The 19,309-nt window shown below is 37.6% G+C and overlaps 1 protein-coding gene across 1 annotated transcript in view; it reads left to right on the forward strand.

The window, feature by feature from the left end:
* SCAMP1 (secretory carrier membrane protein 1) overlaps positions 1 to 19,309 on the forward strand; it is a 106,626-nt gene that overhangs the window by 15,477 nt on the left and 71,840 nt on the right. Inside the window, exon 2 of the mRNA XM_037143701.2 lies at positions 18,954 to 19,031. Coding sequence (XP_036999596.1) covers positions 18,954 to 19,031 — 78 coding nt within the window. The remainder of the gene's footprint in view (positions 1 to 18,953; positions 19,032 to 19,309) is intronic.

The following is a 19,309-nucleotide window of genomic DNA, read 5'->3' on the forward strand; positions in this document are numbered from 1 at the left end:
CAGGAGCAGATAAATTGCTTAGTCCAAAAATTTCACCCCAGTAAGAACAAAGATGTATATCATAGGGCTGGCCAAAAAGTATATTTAGTTTTTTTCTGTAAAATAAAAGACATATTTTTCCTTTTTACCAATAACTATTGATTTGTATATTTTGAGTATATCTGCTATCATCTCCCGCATGGTACAACGTTGATTTTCTCAATTAATGTCTTAGTTTGATTGCTGTCCACTTTAAGTAGTCTATCTGACCGTGGAGCATCGTCCAGTGAGAAATCTCCAGCACAAAACTTTGCAGACCACACTTGACGTATTTGATCAGTCAGAGCACCTTCTCCACGCACTGCACAAATCTTTTTTTTCTTTTTGCATTTCAGTTGCATTTTGATCTTTCTTGACATAATAAAACATAGTATGCAGAAAATGTGTATTTTCTTCCATCTTCAATATTAAAATGGCTACACAAAAATTCATCAATCTTGATTCATTTTTTAAAAATGCACTCTGATAGGACAACTGTCACAACACAGTCAAACAAAATTGTTTCAAATGGAGTTAAAGACAACCAATTGCTACTAGACAAACTCTTTGGCCAACCCAGTAGTTAACTGTGCTGTCTTTCTCAGAACTGAAAGCACAGAGAAGTCAGGTAGTTGTAGTGGGAATAACCATGGAAAGAGACCAGGAAAGAGCCTAATTATCTTAATCATAAAACACTGGAGTAGAAAACATCTTGGGGCTTCTGAGGGTCATTTTCTAGAATTCCTTTCCCTTATTAGAAGCTTTTGAACTACAAGAGATGTTTCCATGTCTCAAAGAATTCCAGCCCCTGTGAAACCTGGTATCTTTCTTTAAAATATCCTCCCTTTCTTCAGCATTTGTTTCATTCAACCAGAATTGCCAAAAGGTAAATGCAAGGTAACATTTTCTTGCAAAAACCACAATAGAATTAAATCTGTATTTACACTTAATTGATAGAATATTTATATGATAGAAAGTTTATATGATAGAATTAAACCTGTATTTAGTTTTCTGTGGTAGAGATGTTTTTAAACCTCACTGGGGAAATCTCCCCACTTTCAATAGGTATGGGAAGTAAAATATGTGGAGGATGATTGCATTTGACTTTGTAGCAAGTGTTACCACTTGTATTTTGTTTCTTTAGTTCCTACTGAGGCAGCCAGTACTGTCCTATACCTTCTGACTTCACATGGTAGACCAGTGTGGAGCCCCTGCTCCCCTAACCCGAGCAAGAACTGCCACAAGAAATCTCTGTAGACCTGTACACTCCTTCCTGCTATTTAATTTTGGATGCTTTTATAACAATTAGTAATGCTAATTCTTCAGTTGCTAGATGTTTGAGGTTGTTTCTGCCTTTTGACTTTTATGAATAATGCTGTCAAAAATTATGAATATATATTTGTGTAGAAGTTTTTGTTTGAACACTTGTTTTACAATCTCTTGCATATATACCTAGGAGTGGAATTGCTAGGTCATGGTAGCTATGTTGAACTGCCAGACTTTTTCAAAATGGCTGCACCATTTTACATTCTTGCCAGAGATGTATGAGGGTTCTGATTTCTCTGTATCCTTTGTCAACACTTGTTATTATCTGCTTTTATTTTAGTGGGTTTGAAGTATCCCATTGTGGTTTTGGTTTTCATTTCCTTGATGGCTGTATGATATTGAGCATATTTTAATGTGCTTATTGGCTGTTGTATGTCTTTGGAGAAATGTCTGTTCAGATCCTTTGCCTATTTTAAAATTGGGTTGTCTTTTTTAATGAGTTGTAAGAGATTTTTATGTATTCAAGGTACAGGCTTTTTATCCAGGTATTTGATTTACAGATAATTTCTTCCACTTGTTGATTGTCTTTTTACTTTCTTCTTAATGTCCTTTGAAGTGCAATAGTTTTAATTTGGATTAAATCCAAATTATCTGTATTTTGTGGCCTGTATTTTGATATTTTGTTGAATAATTCTTTGCTGAATCTGAGGTAATAAAAATTTAATCCTATGTTTTCTTCTAAGAGTTATATAGTTTTAGCTCTTACAGTTAGGTTTATGATTAATTTTGAGTAAATTTTGTTTGTGGAATGAAGTAAGGTTGATTAAACATTGAGTATCAGTGGGATCAAACTAGAAAGAAGGAATTTATAGTAGTTGTACACTGATAATTTTAACTTGATTGATTTAACTAAATAAGAAAATAAATTTGGCATTTGAATGCAAGAGACTTAATATATGTAGCTATTAAAGATTTTTGCTTCTCAAACACAGTCAGAACAGTGCATGTTGTAGACGCATTGTGCATACAACAAATACTGGCAGTTTCCGCTTCCTCTAAGAGAAATAAATGGTGGCTGAGTTTACACATGCTGTTGGCAGTCCTTTTACCTTTTTGAATCCTCTAATGGTGGTTAGACTCTTCCTATGGTGATTTGGAATATATGGTGAGAAACAAAAGTGATAGGTAATGGGAAAAGAGCATCAAGAGTATCACCAGTCATGGCCAGGGGCTGGTGTACTAGTATAATTTTACTAGCATTGAGCAAGTCTCCTAGAGCTGTTGGTGCTTGTGTTAGGTTGATTTATTCAGTCTTGTGGTTTTATGTATGGCCTAGTCCTAATTTTTGGCATCTCAGTCATACATTTTAGTGATTTTCTTGCAAGTGAGTGGCATATTATAAATATTATAATAAATATTATAAAAATTAATATATTCCCAAAACTAAAAAGTGTTTTACATGCTTATTCTATTTGGTTAAAATAACTTTTTATGAGAATATCTATTTTGAATTTTAGGGGAACTTAACCACCAGGTAGAGTTGAGTTCATGGGAAAATGTTCTATCAGGTATATATGGTAAAGACAAACATTTTGTGTGTTCTTAGACTGGTGTTAGGGGGAATAGAGGAAGGAGTCGATAATGTTTGCAGACATTTGTCTTCCACTAATAGAGGGGAATAGCTAGAAGGGTGACTCTGGAACCAGACCAACTAAGTTTGGTTCTCTGCCTCCTAGCTAGGTGACATTAGGTTTATGTATTAAGTTTGTTGTTGTTTTTGCATTTCTCATAGTTTTAGGAGTTTTTTTTCCCCTTGACCCAAAACAAAGATGGGAAGCTCTTAAAATAATAAATGAAGGAAATATGGTGCAAGATTATTTTTGGTTGCAACATGTGATTGTTTTTTCTACTCATTTATTTCATCCCTAAATGGCCTATATTTTCTAAGGCAGACTCTAATTTTTATTAACTTTTAAACTTTTGGGTATTAACAGAGATAGTAACAAAAACAAAACATACAAATTACTGGTTGTCTTACAAAGCTTAGGGCTTTTAGAAGCTATTATATGTCACAACTTGACTTAGGGTAATAATGAAAGCTCATTTTATTTTTAGGACAAATCACCTTGTGATGTAAGTTTTGTTTAAATTTTGGAAAGTTGTGTACTTGGTTGTTTTTTAGTATTGGTGATTTTTGAAGAGGACGTGTAGTGGGGTTTTTTGGTTATATTTGAGTGTAATAGTTTCTGAAGTTATGATTACTCTTCAGAGTCATGGGAAGCTAGCAGAAGATGAATTCCTGGTCTCATAACTGGAATTCTGAACATTTCCCTTCATGGAATGTGTTGCTGTAGAGAATGCTTGGATTTATTGGTGCCATGATTTTAAGTACTGGCCTGGGATGCTTTACTACCAGGTTATCAAGAGTAGATTACTTATTTATCCAGAATTCATTTAATAAGAAAGTCTTCTATGAACTATACCTTTGCCCTCAGGTGGAAAAAACTACATTGAAAAGTTAAGTGCCTATAATATGACCAAATTACTAAGACCTTTTAAAATTTGTTCATGTGTCCTTACTTGGCACAGTTGTCATTTTTCTGATATTTTAGTATTTAATGTAATAAAGGAGCAGATGACTTGATTCTGTATATAGAAAACCCTAAAGATTCCACCCAAGCACTACTAGAACAGATCAATGAACTTAGTAAAGTAGCAGGACATAAACTAAAAACCCCAAAATCAGTTGCATTTATATATACCAATAATGAACTATCAAAAAAGGCAACTAAGAAAACAATCCAATTTACAATTGCTTTAAAAAGAGATACTTAGGAATAAATTTAACCAGGGATGTAAAAGTCTTGTACTCAGAAAATTACAAGACACTGAAGAAAAAAATTGAAGAAGATACAAATAAGTGGAAACATATACCATGTTCATGGATAGGAAGAATTAACATCATCAGAATGTCCCTATTACCCAAAGCAATCTAAAGAGTCAACACAATTCCTAACGCAATACCAGTAGTGTATTTCACAGACCTAGAACAAATATTCCAAAAATGTATGTGGAACCACAAAAGGCTCCAAATAACATCAGCAATCTTGAGAAAGAAGAACAAAGTTGGAGGTATCACACTACCTGACACCAAACTACACTACAAGGCCATCATAATCAGAACAGCATGGTACTGGCATAAAAACAGACACACAACTCAATGTAACAATAGAGAGCCCAGACATAAACCCACACATCTTTATGGTCAATTAATATTTGACAAAGGAGGCAAAAACATATAGAGGGTAAAGAGAGTGTATTCACTAAATTGTGTTGGGAAAATTGAACGGATAATGTGCAAAAAGATGAAACTAAATCACTTTCTTACACCATACACAAGAATAAACTTCAACTGGATTAAAGACTTAAATGTTAGTCTTGAAACCATAAAAATCCTAGAAGAAAACATAGGCAGTAAAGTCTCAGACATTTCTTGGAGCAATACTTTTTCTGATATATCTCCTCAGGCAAGGGAAGCAAGAAAAAATAAACCAATGAGATTACATAAAACTAAAAAGTTTTTGCATAATAAAGGAAACCATCAACAAAATGAAAATTCAACCCACTGGGAGAAAATACTTGCTAATGATATATCTGATAAGGGGTTAATATCCCAAATTTATAAAGAACTTATAAAACTCAACACACACAAAAAAGTCCAATTAAAAAATGGGCAGAGGACCTGAATAGACACTTCTCCAAAGAGGATGTGTAGCTGACCAAAAAAATGGAGGGTTGGCAGCCTCCTGCCACAAAAGCCAAACTTGTGAGATGGATGCTGGTACAAAAGAGGCTTTATTCAGCTGTTGCATGATCTGGGAGAATGGCAGACACCTGTCTCAAAGTCCATAGCCTCAGTAAGACCAAGACAAAAGTCAGTGTGCAGAGTTCCTGCTCCAATTTAAAGTACAGTCCTTTAGAGCCAGCAGGCAACTGCTAAGAGGTCATAATCCCCATCCAGGTAGTTTATTTTTTTCCTGGCTGTTTATTTTAGACTCCCATGTGGAGCTGCATGTCCATGGGCCATGTGGCTGCTAGAGCTGCAAGGTCATGTGCTTCTGGGAGAGTGTGTGAATGAAATGATCAGTTGCATCACCAAGAGCGCAAGAGAGAAAGAGACTCCCTCCTGGAAGTCATGGACCATGTGGCTACTAAGGCCCCGTGGCCCATGGTGATAACAGGTGATTGCACTGCATGAGTTCAGATCACAGGCAAGCAAGGGAGTGTGAGAAAGCAACTTCTTTGTTCCCCTGGGATTATATATATTACTTTGGACCTGGGACAGACCAGGTGTTTTCTCAAAATGACCAATCAATTTCTTAAACTTTCACGGGCCTCAGGTGGGTCTACCTTCCAACCAATCCGTTCTTTCTCCAGGCTAGACTGACAAAGGGAAAGCACCTCCCCTTGTGACATTTTAATTTCTGTGTTGTACGTGCTGGCCTTCCCCTACCGCCAATCTGGTACTGGAAAGAGTGGGGAAAAGGCTTTTTCCTGTCCAGTTATCTTTGTAGCTTTTCGTGCTTGGGTCCTATCCGTTGATATTTCTAGCTTTCCTCACACTCGGTGTAGGAACCTCCCTCTGCTGCCATCTGCTGCCATCTTGGGCAATGGGAGAGACTCCATGGCTTTCCAGACAGTCTACTGGTAAAAGACATAAGGAGGGCCCATAGGCATACAAAACATGCTCAATGTCACTAATCATCAGAGAGCTGCAAATTAAAACCACAGCGAGGTATTACCTCACATCTGCTCCTGTGTTACATAAAAACAGTGGGAAGCTTCTGTACTCTTGTCATCTTTTGTAATTTTAAAAAACTTAGAGGAAATTTAGCTTTGTCTGAGTTTGTAATTTTATTTTTTGGTAACAACGGAATTTGCCCAAATGGATAAAAGTGAAATTATAGTAAAAGCCAGTCTTGGAAAAATTGTAATGCCTCGATCAGCTGAGTCCAGTGGAAATATCACAACACTAGATGGCTTTTGCACTGTTAAGTTGATAATAGAATGTTATTAGCAGGCTTAAAATTTGTTGTCTTCTTTAGCAGTCAGTTATGTAGATGGTTAGAATTTACCCATCTTTGCAATTCCTGTCCCATAAGTGATATCTCTAGTTATTCATTGTTCAGTCCCAAGGTTTTATAAAATTTAAAGGACCTAAAATGTGCTCTTTGATTGTTGAGAGCATAAACCAAGCTTAATATACATTTGTTCTCACATTAATCAAATCTGTAGGTATGACACGAGCAGGTCAATATTTTTCAAAACTCATTCTGGTTTCTAATAGATGGGGGAGTTGGTCAGAAGTAAGGCGGCTATTGGAATTTACATATGAGAAATGCTAGCAGCTTGATCTGGGGCAGGTAGTGAAGGAGATGGAAAGAAAGCTGAGGGCTGAGGCTGATAGTAGCCTGAGGATGATGTATGGTCGAAGGAATGTTTTTGTTTTTCTTGTGTGTGTTTTAAAGATGACTGAGACCTGCAGTGTGGGTGTGAGGCATGCTGCTGAGAGAATGCAGTTGCACCTAGAGAAAAGGATAACTGCTCCTGAGAAAATATGGGAAAAAGTGAAGTTTAGTTATGGAGAGAGTCTCCCACACTACCTCTCAGCTAGGTTTTACCAAGTTGGCTTAAACTTTTGGACTAAGAAACGAAAGGATAAATTAAAGACTAGAGTTATGTTTATATGGTCCGCCCTCATTTTTTGAAGGGGAAGAGAAAGGAGGTGAAATGAGTTAAATAGTGACCCAACAGCACTTTTGGGATCAGTATGCACAGTAGGGAGCAGTCATTGTTCATACTCACTAAAATCTTTCACAGCAGATTTTATTCAACTATAGTTAACAGCTGCAAGATCTTTACATAGAGTTTTAATAGAATACAAAGTGATAACGAATATTGGTTTCACCTCTTCTGGTTTTCCGGCATGAAGGTGTATGTGCTCAGGTTACCTGGTTAGGGGATGGAGGTTTATCTTGTTGGGAGGGAAGGAAGCCCAGCAGTCAGTCTCTGCAGCCCCACTGAACTGCCTCTGGGAGCTAACAAGCTGTCTCCTCAGTCCACACCTGTTTGCCCCTCAACACCCTTCTAGCAAGTAGTAGAAGCCATTTTCTTGTGAAATCACTGTAAATTGTTTTCGGACTATAAGATGCACCCCCAAATTTGGGAGGAAAGGGGAGTGCATCTTATTGTCCGAATGTAGCTTACCTGGCTCGCTGGGGGGTGGGGGGTGCGGTGGCCTATGTTATTTATGTTATTAAATATTTTACCACATTTTTTGCTTCAAAAATTTTTTTCCTATTTTCCTTTTCTAAATCAGTGTCTTACGTTCTGGTGTGTCTTACAGTCCGAAAAATTCAGTAACTTGGGCTGCACTGATTCAGTGAAGGTTAGAGGGCTGGTCTCTGTCACCCTCTTTTCTCACTTCTTCCCTGCTCACACTGCTTCCTCCTTTTTGCTCCACTCTGAGGCCCTTCTGAGGATCCAGAGGACAAGGTGAAAACTCCTGTAACACCAGTCATTCCTAACTAGAATAGCAGTAACTCTGTGTGCCCTGCTTTTGCTTTGGTGACTCATTGGCAACTCCAGTAATTGCCATTCCTCTCAGGTGCTATATCTACTGCTCTTTCTTTTGATCACTTTCTTTTGACTTAGCATCTATTTGCCTTTCTACTGTGACTAGTGTCATGTTCTGCTGCTGCTACTAAATCTTCGTCTCATATTTAAGCACTTCAAAAAAATGGGATTTAGTTGGATTGGTTAGTCACTATCCAACATAGAGTTGCTTCTTCTGTTAGGTTCTGCCAGACTGTCTTATGTCCATCTAAAAATGGCTGTCCTTGACACAGATGCCAGTTCCTCATTCTTTACCATTTGGTTAAGGTAAGAGGGTCACATGACACAAAGATTGGGCAAACAACTGCTCCTGCTTGCTTTCCTTGGAAAGTGACTGTGGGTGTTTTGTGGCCTATTCATTACATGAGATGTGCTATACTTTCTTGATACTTTAGTTAATCATAAATGGGGAGCTTTTTTGTTTTATCCTTAGCTTGGTATTTGCGGTAATGATGTAAACAGTGTCAGGTATTGCCATTTTCCATGTGCAGGGACTGTATTAAGCATTTTACATGTAGTAGCATATGAGCAATATAATACATTTTGCTGATGGAGAAACTGAGTCACATAGAAATATGAAGTGCCTTGTTCAGTTTACAGTTTTCCAATAGTGGAACAGGGATTTGAATAGGGGCAGTCAGCTTTCCAAACAATAAAGACTGACAATCTATAGCATAACATTTCAGAGCTGCAACTGACCAGGGAGATCATCTATCAAATTTCCCCTGTTTTATTAGAGGGTCTGCAGAATAGCCTTGGATTAACTGAATTAATCCCATTGAAATATTAAGGTAGAACTTTAATGTTTTTACATAGTCAGATCCAAGCAGGATATTTAAACTCTAAAGAATGTCTTTACTTGCTTCATGAATGTTAACAAAATACAGAAGCCTAGTATATTCCTCTGAGTCAGTGCAATCAGACCACCTCAGAATGTTTTCCTTGTTAGGAGTGCAAAGTCTCAGGCTCAATCTCAGACATTCAAGTATGTTGAGAGTAGGGCTCAGCATTGGGTGTTAACAGGTGTTTCCACTGCCTACTGAGTTGGAGAACCACTGCCTTAGAATCGTCCAAGTTATCAGTTAAAACAGTTTCGTTTTGATTGTGTGGAAGAGGAAGCACAAATTTTCCTGTCAGAGTTTTGGGATCACTGATAAACAATCAGCTCAACCACCGTCTTTTCTTGATAAAGTTGTGATTGTGGTAAATTCTATTTTTAGTATATCTGATGGAAACAGTATATATAGACATTGGAAAGTCATGACTTCATATTTTGTCTCGGACATAAAGCAATTGACCTTGAGGAACTTTTTTGACCTTCTTAAGGTCATAGCTTCTTTCTCAAAAAAAAAAAAAAATGAGACAATACCCTTCACCAGGAGAGCTATATCAAAGATTGGAAATAATATAAGTAAGTGCTGATTACTTAATTGGCATTAGAAGATCATTGTTACTTAAACATGCAGCTTTGTTGTTTTCTCTCAGTTTAGAGGCTATAGCTTATTCAACATTATTTATACTTAATTAAAATCCATTTGAAAGGTTAGTTACGTTTTATTAAATTTTCTCTTTTTTTTGGAGAGGGAGGGAGCAATGGAGGTGGGGGGAGGGGGAGGGAGATAGACAGGCAGGCACTGATTTGTTCTTTGTCTTATTTATGCATTCATTGGTTGATTCTTGTGTGTGTCCTGACTGGAGATCAAACCTGCAACCTCGGCATGTATCGGGGCAACTCTCTAACCAACTGAGTAACCTGGCCAGGGCAGGTTATTTATGTTTTAATTCCTAAATCATTTTTGTTGTGTCTTGTACATACTCTACTGCTTTGTCACATAATACTACATTAGGAGAAATTCTGATCAACTAGAAGTGAACTTACTTCATTTGAGGCAACGATTTTTTTTTTAACTTTTAGCCTGAATTAAACTTTTCTAGAATCTAGAAGGAAAGTGGGTTGTAGTTATTGTAGTCAAAAGTAGAAAGTTAGAAGAATGATTTCATTTGGGCTTAATCTAGAACTGAGTTCTGGAGGATTAAAAAGAGAAATAATTTCATCTGAATTTTAGGATGCTTGATAATTGGATATGTGTATTAGTAAAATGAGAGTCGGGATTCATTGGACTCAATGTACTCTTGAGGCTGGATTCATCTTTCTGACCCCACATTTTGTCTCCTCCCTTTTTTCTTTTTGAATTAATCTTCTTCTATAATTACGGAAAACATTTTCATGGTTCCAAAGTAAAAAACTATAAAACAAGTTATACTCAAACAAGTGTAGCTTCCAAATCTATGCTGTGTCCTCACTGTTTTCTTCCTCCCCCTATAGGTAATAATTTTTATTAGTTTTTGGTTTATCTTTACTTTTATTCCTTTTTTAAAATTTATTTACTTTATTTATTGAATTTTGGGGGGTAACATTGGTTAATAAAATTATAGGTTTCAGGTATACAGTTCTACAGTACTCATCTGTATATTCTATTGTGTTCACCACCCCAAGTCAAGTCTCCTTCCATCACCATTTATCCCCCCTTTACCTTGCCACCCCCCTCCTCGGCCCCCTGCCAGTTCCCCCTGGCAATCACCATACTGTTGTCTCTGTCCCTGAGTCTTTCTTTTTTTTTTTTCTGATTAATCCCTTCAGTCTTTTCACCCCTCCCCCAGTCCCTCTCTTCTGACAATTGTCAGTCTGATCTCTGTATTGAATCCATCTCCATTTTGTTGGTTTATTTTGTTCATTAGGTTCCAATGTAAGTGAAATCATATGTATTGTGTCTTTCTATGACTGATTGATTTCACTTAGCATAATACTTCCATGCCCATCTATGCTGTTGAAAAAGGTAAGACTTTCTTCCTTTTTTATAGCTGAATAGTATTCCACTGTGTAAATTTTCCACAGCTTTTTTAACCACTCATCTACTGATGGACACTTGGGCTGCTTCCAAATCGTAGCTATTGTAAATAATGCTGCAATGAACACAAAGGTGCATATATTCTTTCAAATAAGTGTTTCTGGTTTATTCAAATATATCCTCAGAAATGAAGTCACTGGATCAAAAGGGAGTTTCATTTTAAATTTTTTGAGGAGGCTCCATACTGTTTTTCACCATGACCATGCCAATCTGCATTCCCATCAAGAAGCAGTAGGGTTCCCCTTTCCACATCCTTGTTAGCACATGAGATCACAACTCATTATGGTTTTATTTTGCATTTCTTTCATGTTTAGCGATGTTGAGCATCTTTTCATATGTCTTTTGGCCCTCTGGATGTCCTCTTTGGAGAAGTGTCTATTTAGGTTCTTTACCCATTTTTTAATTGGATTGTTTGTTTTTTGGTGTTCAGTTTTATAAGTTCTATATAAATTTTGGATATTAACCCCTTATCAGATGTATTGCTGGTGAATTCGGTGGGTTGTTTTTATTCACTTAGTTGATGGTTTCCTGTTGTGTACAAAAACTTTTTAGTTTGATATAGTCCCATTTATTTTTTTCTTTTGTTTCCCTTGCCCAAAGTCATATATCAAAAAATATGTTGCTCTAAGAAATATCTGAGATTTTATTGCCTATGTTTTTTTCTAGGATTTTTATGGTTTCAAGACTAACATTTAAGTCTTTAATCCAGTTGAAGTTTATTCTTGTGTATGGTGTAAGAAAGTGATTTAGTTTCATCTTTTTGCACATTATCCGTTCAATTTTCCCAACACAATTTAGTGAATACACTCTCTTTACCCTCTATATGTTTTTGCCTCCTTTGTCAAATATTAATTGACCATAAAGATGTGTGGGTTTATGTCTGGGCTCTCTATTGTTACATTGAGTTGTGTGTCTGTTTTTATGCCAGTACCATGCTGTTTTGATTATGATGGCCTTGTAGTGTAGTTTGGTGTCAGGTAGTGTGATACCTCCAACTTTGTTCTTCTTTCTCAAGATTGCTGATGTTATTTGGAGCCTTTTGTGGTTCCACATACATTTTTGGAATATTTGTTCTAGGTCTGTGAAATACACTACTGGTATTGCGTTAGGAATTGTGTTGACTCTTTAGATTGCTTTGGGTAATAGGGACATTCTGATGATGTTAATTCTTCCTATCCATGAACATGGTATATGTTTCCACTTATTTGTATCTTCTTCAATTTTTTTCTTCAGTGTCTTGTAATTTTCTGAGTACAAGACTTTTACATCCCTGGTTAAATTTATTCCTAAGTATCTCTTTTTAAAGCAATTGTAAATTGGATTGTTTTCTTAGTTGCCTTTTTTGATAGTTCATTATTGGTATATATAAATGCAACTGATTTTGGGGTTTTTAGTTTATGTCCTGCTACTTTACTAAGTTCATTGATCTGTTCTAGTAGTGCTTGGGTGGAATCTTTAGGGTTCTCTATGTACAGTACCATGCCATCTGCAAATAATGACTGTTTTACTTCTTTGTTTCCAATTTGAATGCCATTTATTACTTCTTGTCTGATTGCTGTGGCTAAATGGACATCCCTCTCTGGTCCACAATCTTAAGAGAAATACTTGTATTTTTTTTTTGCCCATTGAGATGAGGTTAACTGTGGGTTTGTCATATACAGCCATTATTATGTTGAGGAATGTTCCCTTAATTCCCACTTTGCTGAGAGTTTTAATCATAAATGAGTGCTATATTTTACCAAATGCTTATTGTGCATCTATTAATATGATCATGTGGTTTTTATCCTTCATCTCATTTACGTGGTCTGTCACATTTGTTGATTTGCAGATATTATACCCACCTTGCACTCCCAGAATAAATCCCTCTTCATCACAGTATGTGATGTTTTTAATGTTTGGTACTATCCAGTTTGCTAATATTTTATTGAGGGTATTAGTATCTATGTCCATCAGGGATATTGGCCTATAATTTTCTTTATAGTGTGTTTCTCTGGTTTTGGAATTAGGATAATGCTGGCCTCATAAATTGAGTTGGAAATCTTTCTTCCTCTTGAATTTTCTGGTGTAGTTTAAGAAGGATAGATATTAGTTCTTCCTTGAATGTTAGGTAAAATTTACCTGTGAGTACATGCAGTCCAGGACTTTTGTTTGTTGGGAAGTTTTTGATTACTCCTTCCATATCACTAGTTGTTTCTTTGTCTCCTTGTTTTGGCAGCCTCTTTGTGTTTATTTCTATGTATTAGTTAGATCTGCTATGACTCCTAGTCTTCATGGGGTGGCCTTATATAGTAGATGTCCTGTGGGATCCAGTGGCACAGTCTCCTTCATTGCTTGTACTGGGTGCTCCAGGAATGTCTCTGTGCAGGTTATGTGGGCCCCCCTGATGTCATTGAGTCTTGATTTCTATTGGCCCATTCATGCTCATGCTGGCCGACTGAGGCTCAACCCTGACCACAATAGCATGGGAGCTGCTGTGCAGGTGCTGCCCACAGGAGGTGGAATTCACCTCAGCTGGGGTTTGGGCTGGCTGAGATCTCTCTTTGGGTATGTTGTTTGTGAAGCTTTCGAATCCTGCTCTGATGTTGTCTGAAGCTGGTCACTGAGTGTGTTGGTTCTGGGCCTCTTGGGAAGGACACTGTTGTATACTAATGCCAGACAGTGTCTGTCTGGCTCTCAGCCATCTGTTTGGAGCTACAAGCAATCCACAGTTCGTGGCTGCTTTCCTGGGCTTGGCTGCACACAGGACGAACAGTGCTGCACACCAAATCTGTATTTTACTAGCACCAGCTGGGCACTGGAGCAGGTCAGCAAATATCCACCACACCCTGACAAGATCCCCCTCTGTCTGCCCTGCCTGTTATGCTCAGTCACTGAAAGAGCTTCTGGTGGAGTCAGGATGATGGGCCTAATGGATCTTCCCTGAGGGAGAGGAGCCATTCAGGCTTCAAAGAATGTAGTGGTTGTACTCCCTGCCTCAGAGCCAGGAGACTCAGTCTGCCCTGGCTTTTGCTCTGACCTGGGAAGGTCAGAGCCACTAGGAATAAGGAGGATGGGGCCTCTGGAACCTGGTGGTTGGGTTACACTCAAAGTTAAAGTTACACTCAGAGGAGTCTAGCTTCCAAGCCTAAGCTGTGTCCTCAGTATTCTCTTCTGCACCCAGTAGAAAATTATTTTTATTAGTTTTTGGTTTAATTTTACTTTTAAAAAATAAGTAAACACAAACAAATTTATTTTTATCTTCTTTTTGGATAAAAGGTAACGTGCTATTTACAGTTATTTTCTGCACCTTTTTCATGCACCCCACGGTAGTATATGTGTCTCCTTATATTGTTTTACAACTACGTGATACTCAGCAGCATTGTATTTTATCAGGTAAAGACACCGTGGTTTATTCAACCATCTTCTCTTGCTAGACATTTAGTTTGCTTCCATTTATTGCCAGTATATATTTGGAATAAATTTCTGGAAGTGAAATTATGGGTAAATTATAAATGCAGATGCGGTTTTGCTAGCTATTGCCAACGTTCCCTTCATACAGATTGTAACAGTTCCTATTAGTAATCTATGAGAATCCTTTTTTCCTTATAGCTTTGTCAACAAAGTGTATCAGACTTATGAATTTTTGCTAATTTGGTAGTTGAAAAATGATTACATCAGTGTAGTTTTTTTGACTGGTGGTTCTCTTATGAGTGAGCTTAAACATCTTTTCACTTACATTTTTGAAGTATCACCATATCTTCTTTTTTGATATTGAGGTATTTTTGAGGTATTCTTGAGGTGTTTTTGGTTATTAATGCTTCTAATACAGGGTCTGGCACAAATAATGCTTTTTTCATTACAAAATCGTAAGTGCGTAATTCTGTACATAATGCATATCACAGTCAAGCACACCATATGCTATTTTTGGTGAAATGTTCAAATTAAAACAATAAGTTATTGCACCTCTATTATTACTCTACCAACAACACTCAAGCAGGCCTTACTTCTGCTGGACTCTGTATTTTGAAGAATTAATCTTTAGATCTCCCAGTCAACTTTAATCAGTGAAAAGACGGTATTACCAGTTACGTATGATTAAGTTAAAAGGACCTATGTACCTATTTCTTGTATTTAAATAAGTCACAGTCTAATTTGTGAAAAAAGACTTGCATGAAGATAATTATTGCTCAGTGAAATAAATGTTAATGGAGATAAATACCAAGCTCTGTGGGAGCACTGAGCCTGGGATGGAGTGACTTGGGGATCAGGAAGATACTAAGAAATCATTGACTACCATATTAGGTTGATTTTGGATTGAGTTTTTTTAACCAGAAGGTTTACTTTTTTTTTTTTTTTTAAGATTTTATTTATTTATTTTTAGAGGGGAAGAGAAGGAGAGAAATATCAATGTATGGTTGCCTCTCGTGCATCCCTTGCTGGGAATTAAACTGTGATCCTTTGGTTCCCAGGCCCGAGCTCAATCCACTGAGCTACACCAGCCAGGGCTGGATTGAGTTTTTAAGAAAGAGGAGGAAATTGCTAAGATGACTTTGCTCAGAAGAATATTTCTGCTAGAGAAAATAATGCCAGACATGGTGTCTGAGGACTCGCAGGTCATCTGGTCTTGTGGGTTGTGGAGGGTTGGGCATTGAGACTGCATCTGGATCATCCGGTCCTGCTAAGTCTCCACTCACTGACTGTAAACCCAGTTCTGAATAAGTTGTGGTAATACCAGCTCTAAGAATTTGATTGCATTGGCCAGGTTGCTCAGTTGGTTGGAGTGTTGTCCCATATATCGAAAGGTTGCAGGTTCACTTTGCAGTCAGGACACATAACCTAGTTTGCAGGTTTGATCCCCCTATTGGGCCACCTACAGGAGGCAACCAGTCAATGTTTCTCTTTTTCTCTTTGTCTAAAATCAATAAAAACATATTCTCATATGAGGATCAAAACATTTTTTATTAAAACATTTATTTGTTTTTTACATTTTTCTCCTGAGATGCACATCCCCTCTTGACAATCTTCCTGCTCCTCATTTTTAGTAAATGTGTGAGGGGAACCCTGTGAAGTAAAGTGACTTTATTCCCTCCTTCCATTATTGTAGATCAAGCCTAAAGCCTTTATTTTTGTCTGTGCTGTACTCTTAATTTATCTTACTTTTTCCTTTTTGCTAAGCTTGAGGTTTCTTTTTCAGTGGCTGGTTTCATTTGGTTAAGGCAGGAGGATATGGCAACATGAGAGTGGTTATGAGAACATTAATGAGGCCGGAAAGGAAGGCAGGTGCTGGCTTATATGTAGATCAGAGCCTTGTGTCTCATTTTGAGGAATTTGCATTTTATAGTTAGTGGAGAGCCCCTAAAATTTTTTTCTTTTTAATATTTTTTATTTTATTGATTATGCCATTACATTTGTTCTATTTCTTCCCTCCATTCCCCTCCACCCTGCACACCCCTCCCCCACCATTCCCCCCTTTAGTTCATGAACACATGTCTCAAGTTCCTTAGATTCTATATTTCCCCTACTATTCTTACCCCCCCCTATTTTCTATCTATTGTCTATGCTACTAATCTGTATTTTCTCACCCCTTCTCCCACTCCTCTGTTGCTAACCCTCCATGTGATCTTCATTTCTATGGTTCGCTCCTGATCTAGCTGTCCTCTTAATTTGCTTTTGTTTTAGGTGTGGTTCTTAATAACTGTGAGTTTGCTGTCCTTTACTGTTCATGTTTTTTATCTCCTTTTTCTTAGGTGAGTCCCTTTAGCATTTCATATAATAAGGGCTTGGTGATGATGAACTCCTTGAATTTGATCTTATCTGAGAAGCACTTTATCTGGCCTTCCATTCTAAATGAAAGCTTTGCTGGATAGAGCAATCTTGGTTGTAGGTCTTTGGTTTTCATGACTTGGAATACTTCTTTCCAGCCCCTTCTTGCCTGTAAGGTCTCTTTTGAGAAATCCGCTGATGGGAACTCCTTTGTAGGTGACTGTCTCCTTATCTCTTGCTGTGTCTAGAATTCTCTCCTTCATTTTAATCTTGGGCAATGTAATGATGATGTGCCTTGGTGTGTTTCTTCTTGGGTCCAACTTCTTTGGGACTCTCTGAGCTTCCTGGATTTCCTGGAAGTCTATTTCCTTTGCCAGATTGGAGAAGTTCTCCTTTATTATTTGTTCAAATAAGTTTTCCACTGGTGGCTGTTCCTCTTCCCCTTCTGGTACCCCTATAGTTCGGATGTTGGAACGTTTAAAGATGTCCTGGAGGTTCCTAAGCCTCTCCTCATTTTGTTGAATTCTTGTTTCTTCATCCTTTTCTGTTTGGTCATTTTTTCCTTCCTTCTGATCTGCTCCCTTGATTTGAGTACCAGTTTCCTTCTCATCACTATTGTTTCCCTGCGCATTTTGCTTCATTTCACTTAGTGAAGCCTTCACTTCTTCATCTACTTTGTGACTAAAATCAACCAGTTCTGTGAGCATCCTGATCACCATTGTTTTGAACTGTGCATCTGAAAGTTTGGCTATTTCTTCATCACTTAAATTTATTGGCTCTGGGGCTCTGAGTTGTTCTTGAGCCATGGTTTGGTCTGTTTGTGCCTGTTACCTATGAGGAGAGGTGCCTTTGGTGTTCACCAGGGTGGGGTCACCCAGGTGGCTGGTTTGTGATGCTGTATGTGGGGGCGGGGTCAGAGAGGGAGCAGTGGCGCTCCCACCGGGTCCTGGGCGATCTGTCTCAATGCTCACCTCTTCACTGGTTTATCACGCAGCAAATGCTCCACTGACTGCAGATAGCCAGCCGCGCCTCTTCCCTGGGTCTGCTGTAGCTAGCCCTCACCTGGGATCTGGGCCCTTGGCTGTGTGTGCACCGCCTGGGCTGGGGATCTTTTTTGCCTGACCCACTCTGCTCACCGGTTTAGCTGAGTGGTTTGGTGTTTCAGACTCCGTATTTGATTTTCTGTGGTTTGGTTGCGTTTATTGTTGTTAAAACTTTGTTATTTTTAGATTTGGTTGTGCGAGGACGCAAAGTGTTCTCACCTACACTTCCATCTTGGCAGAAGTCTTAAAATTTTTTAAATAGATGAGGGAGAGGAGAGGGGTTGAAGGAGAGGAAGGACTATTTTAGCCATGCATTTTTGAAAGGTGACTTTGACCATTGCAGAAGATGGATAGGAGAAGGTACATATAATTGAGAGTAATGGTCCCCAGACTAGCAGCCACAATCACCTGAGAAAAACAATGTTAGAAATATAGATATTTAGGTGTTACCCCAGACCTATTGAATCAGGAGCTCTTGGGATGGAGTACAGCAACCTGTGTTTTATTGGATTTTGATGCATGCCAAAGTTTGAGACTAGGAGGCCAGTGAGGCTACATTACAGTTTGTGAATGCTTTTCACATTAATTATGTTGTTGATTTTGTTGAGATGTTCATTATGTTTGTGTTTTACATTCACTGTCAAGAGAAATAGAATATTTAGGATTTTGTGACTTAGATATTTACTTGAAGGTCTAACATTAAAAGATTTGAAAAGCTGGGAGAGAGTGGTAATACATTGTATTTGGGAAGGGAAGACAGTCTAGGATCATGTGGGGAAAAACAATTACAGTCAGTGAAAATATTGGAGTAGAATAAAACTAAGTGAGAGGTACTTAATCTTGAATGTTTGATGTTCCCTATGCATGACATTGGTTTGTAATGTAGTACTTGAAATCTGTAGTAGGGGAAACTGATTGAAAATACAAAATGGGGGAACATGAACTCATTGTGGAGCCCAAAGGAAAGGATGGTGGGTTTTCCCAAAATTTGCCAAGATGCTCTTGTGCAATGAACTCCACAGCTGTTAAGAGGCAGTCTACTTTCGGTCTTTATATAATAGGTAGTAGCTGATTTGCATCTAACCCAGTTTTCATTTGGTTTTCTTTGAGGATGCCAGGGATGTGGGTTTAAATTTCAACTTTGTTGGAATGGGACTCAGTAAATCTGATAATCATCTTTTTTTCGTCTTGTTTCCTTTGCCGAGTGACCAAAAGTACAGATAAAGTAAATGCTTTGTAAATATCAAAATTGTATCTTAAAGGATAAGTAATCTTTTTTCTCCTTAAAATTTTATTCCAGGACCCATCAGTTACACAGGTGACAAGAAATGTCCCACCAGGACTTGATGAATACAATCCATTCTCGGATTCTAGAACAGTAAGACTATTCTTAATTGAACTACTTTTAAATGTTAAAAGTGAAATTAAATAACAATTTTATTAGTATGATTTCTTTTTTTAGTTGAATGGTTAAATTTATGTAAAAGAAGCTTTTAGTATTTTATTTAGAATTTAGCAACTTAATTTTAAATTTTATTATTAATTACTTTTAAAAGACTTAATTTATTTATTTTTAGAGAGGGGAAAGAAGGGAGAGAAACATCAGTGTGAAGAGAGAAACACTGATCGGTTGCCTCTCATATGTCCCCTGCCTGG

This window comes from Artibeus jamaicensis, unplaced genomic scaffold, assembly GCF_021234435.1.
Source record: "Artibeus jamaicensis isolate MK-2021 breed Jamaican fruit bat unplaced genomic scaffold, CSHL_Jam_final contig_373, whole genome shotgun sequence".
Taxonomy (NCBI): domain Eukaryota; kingdom Metazoa; phylum Chordata; class Mammalia; order Chiroptera; family Phyllostomidae; genus Artibeus; species Artibeus jamaicensis.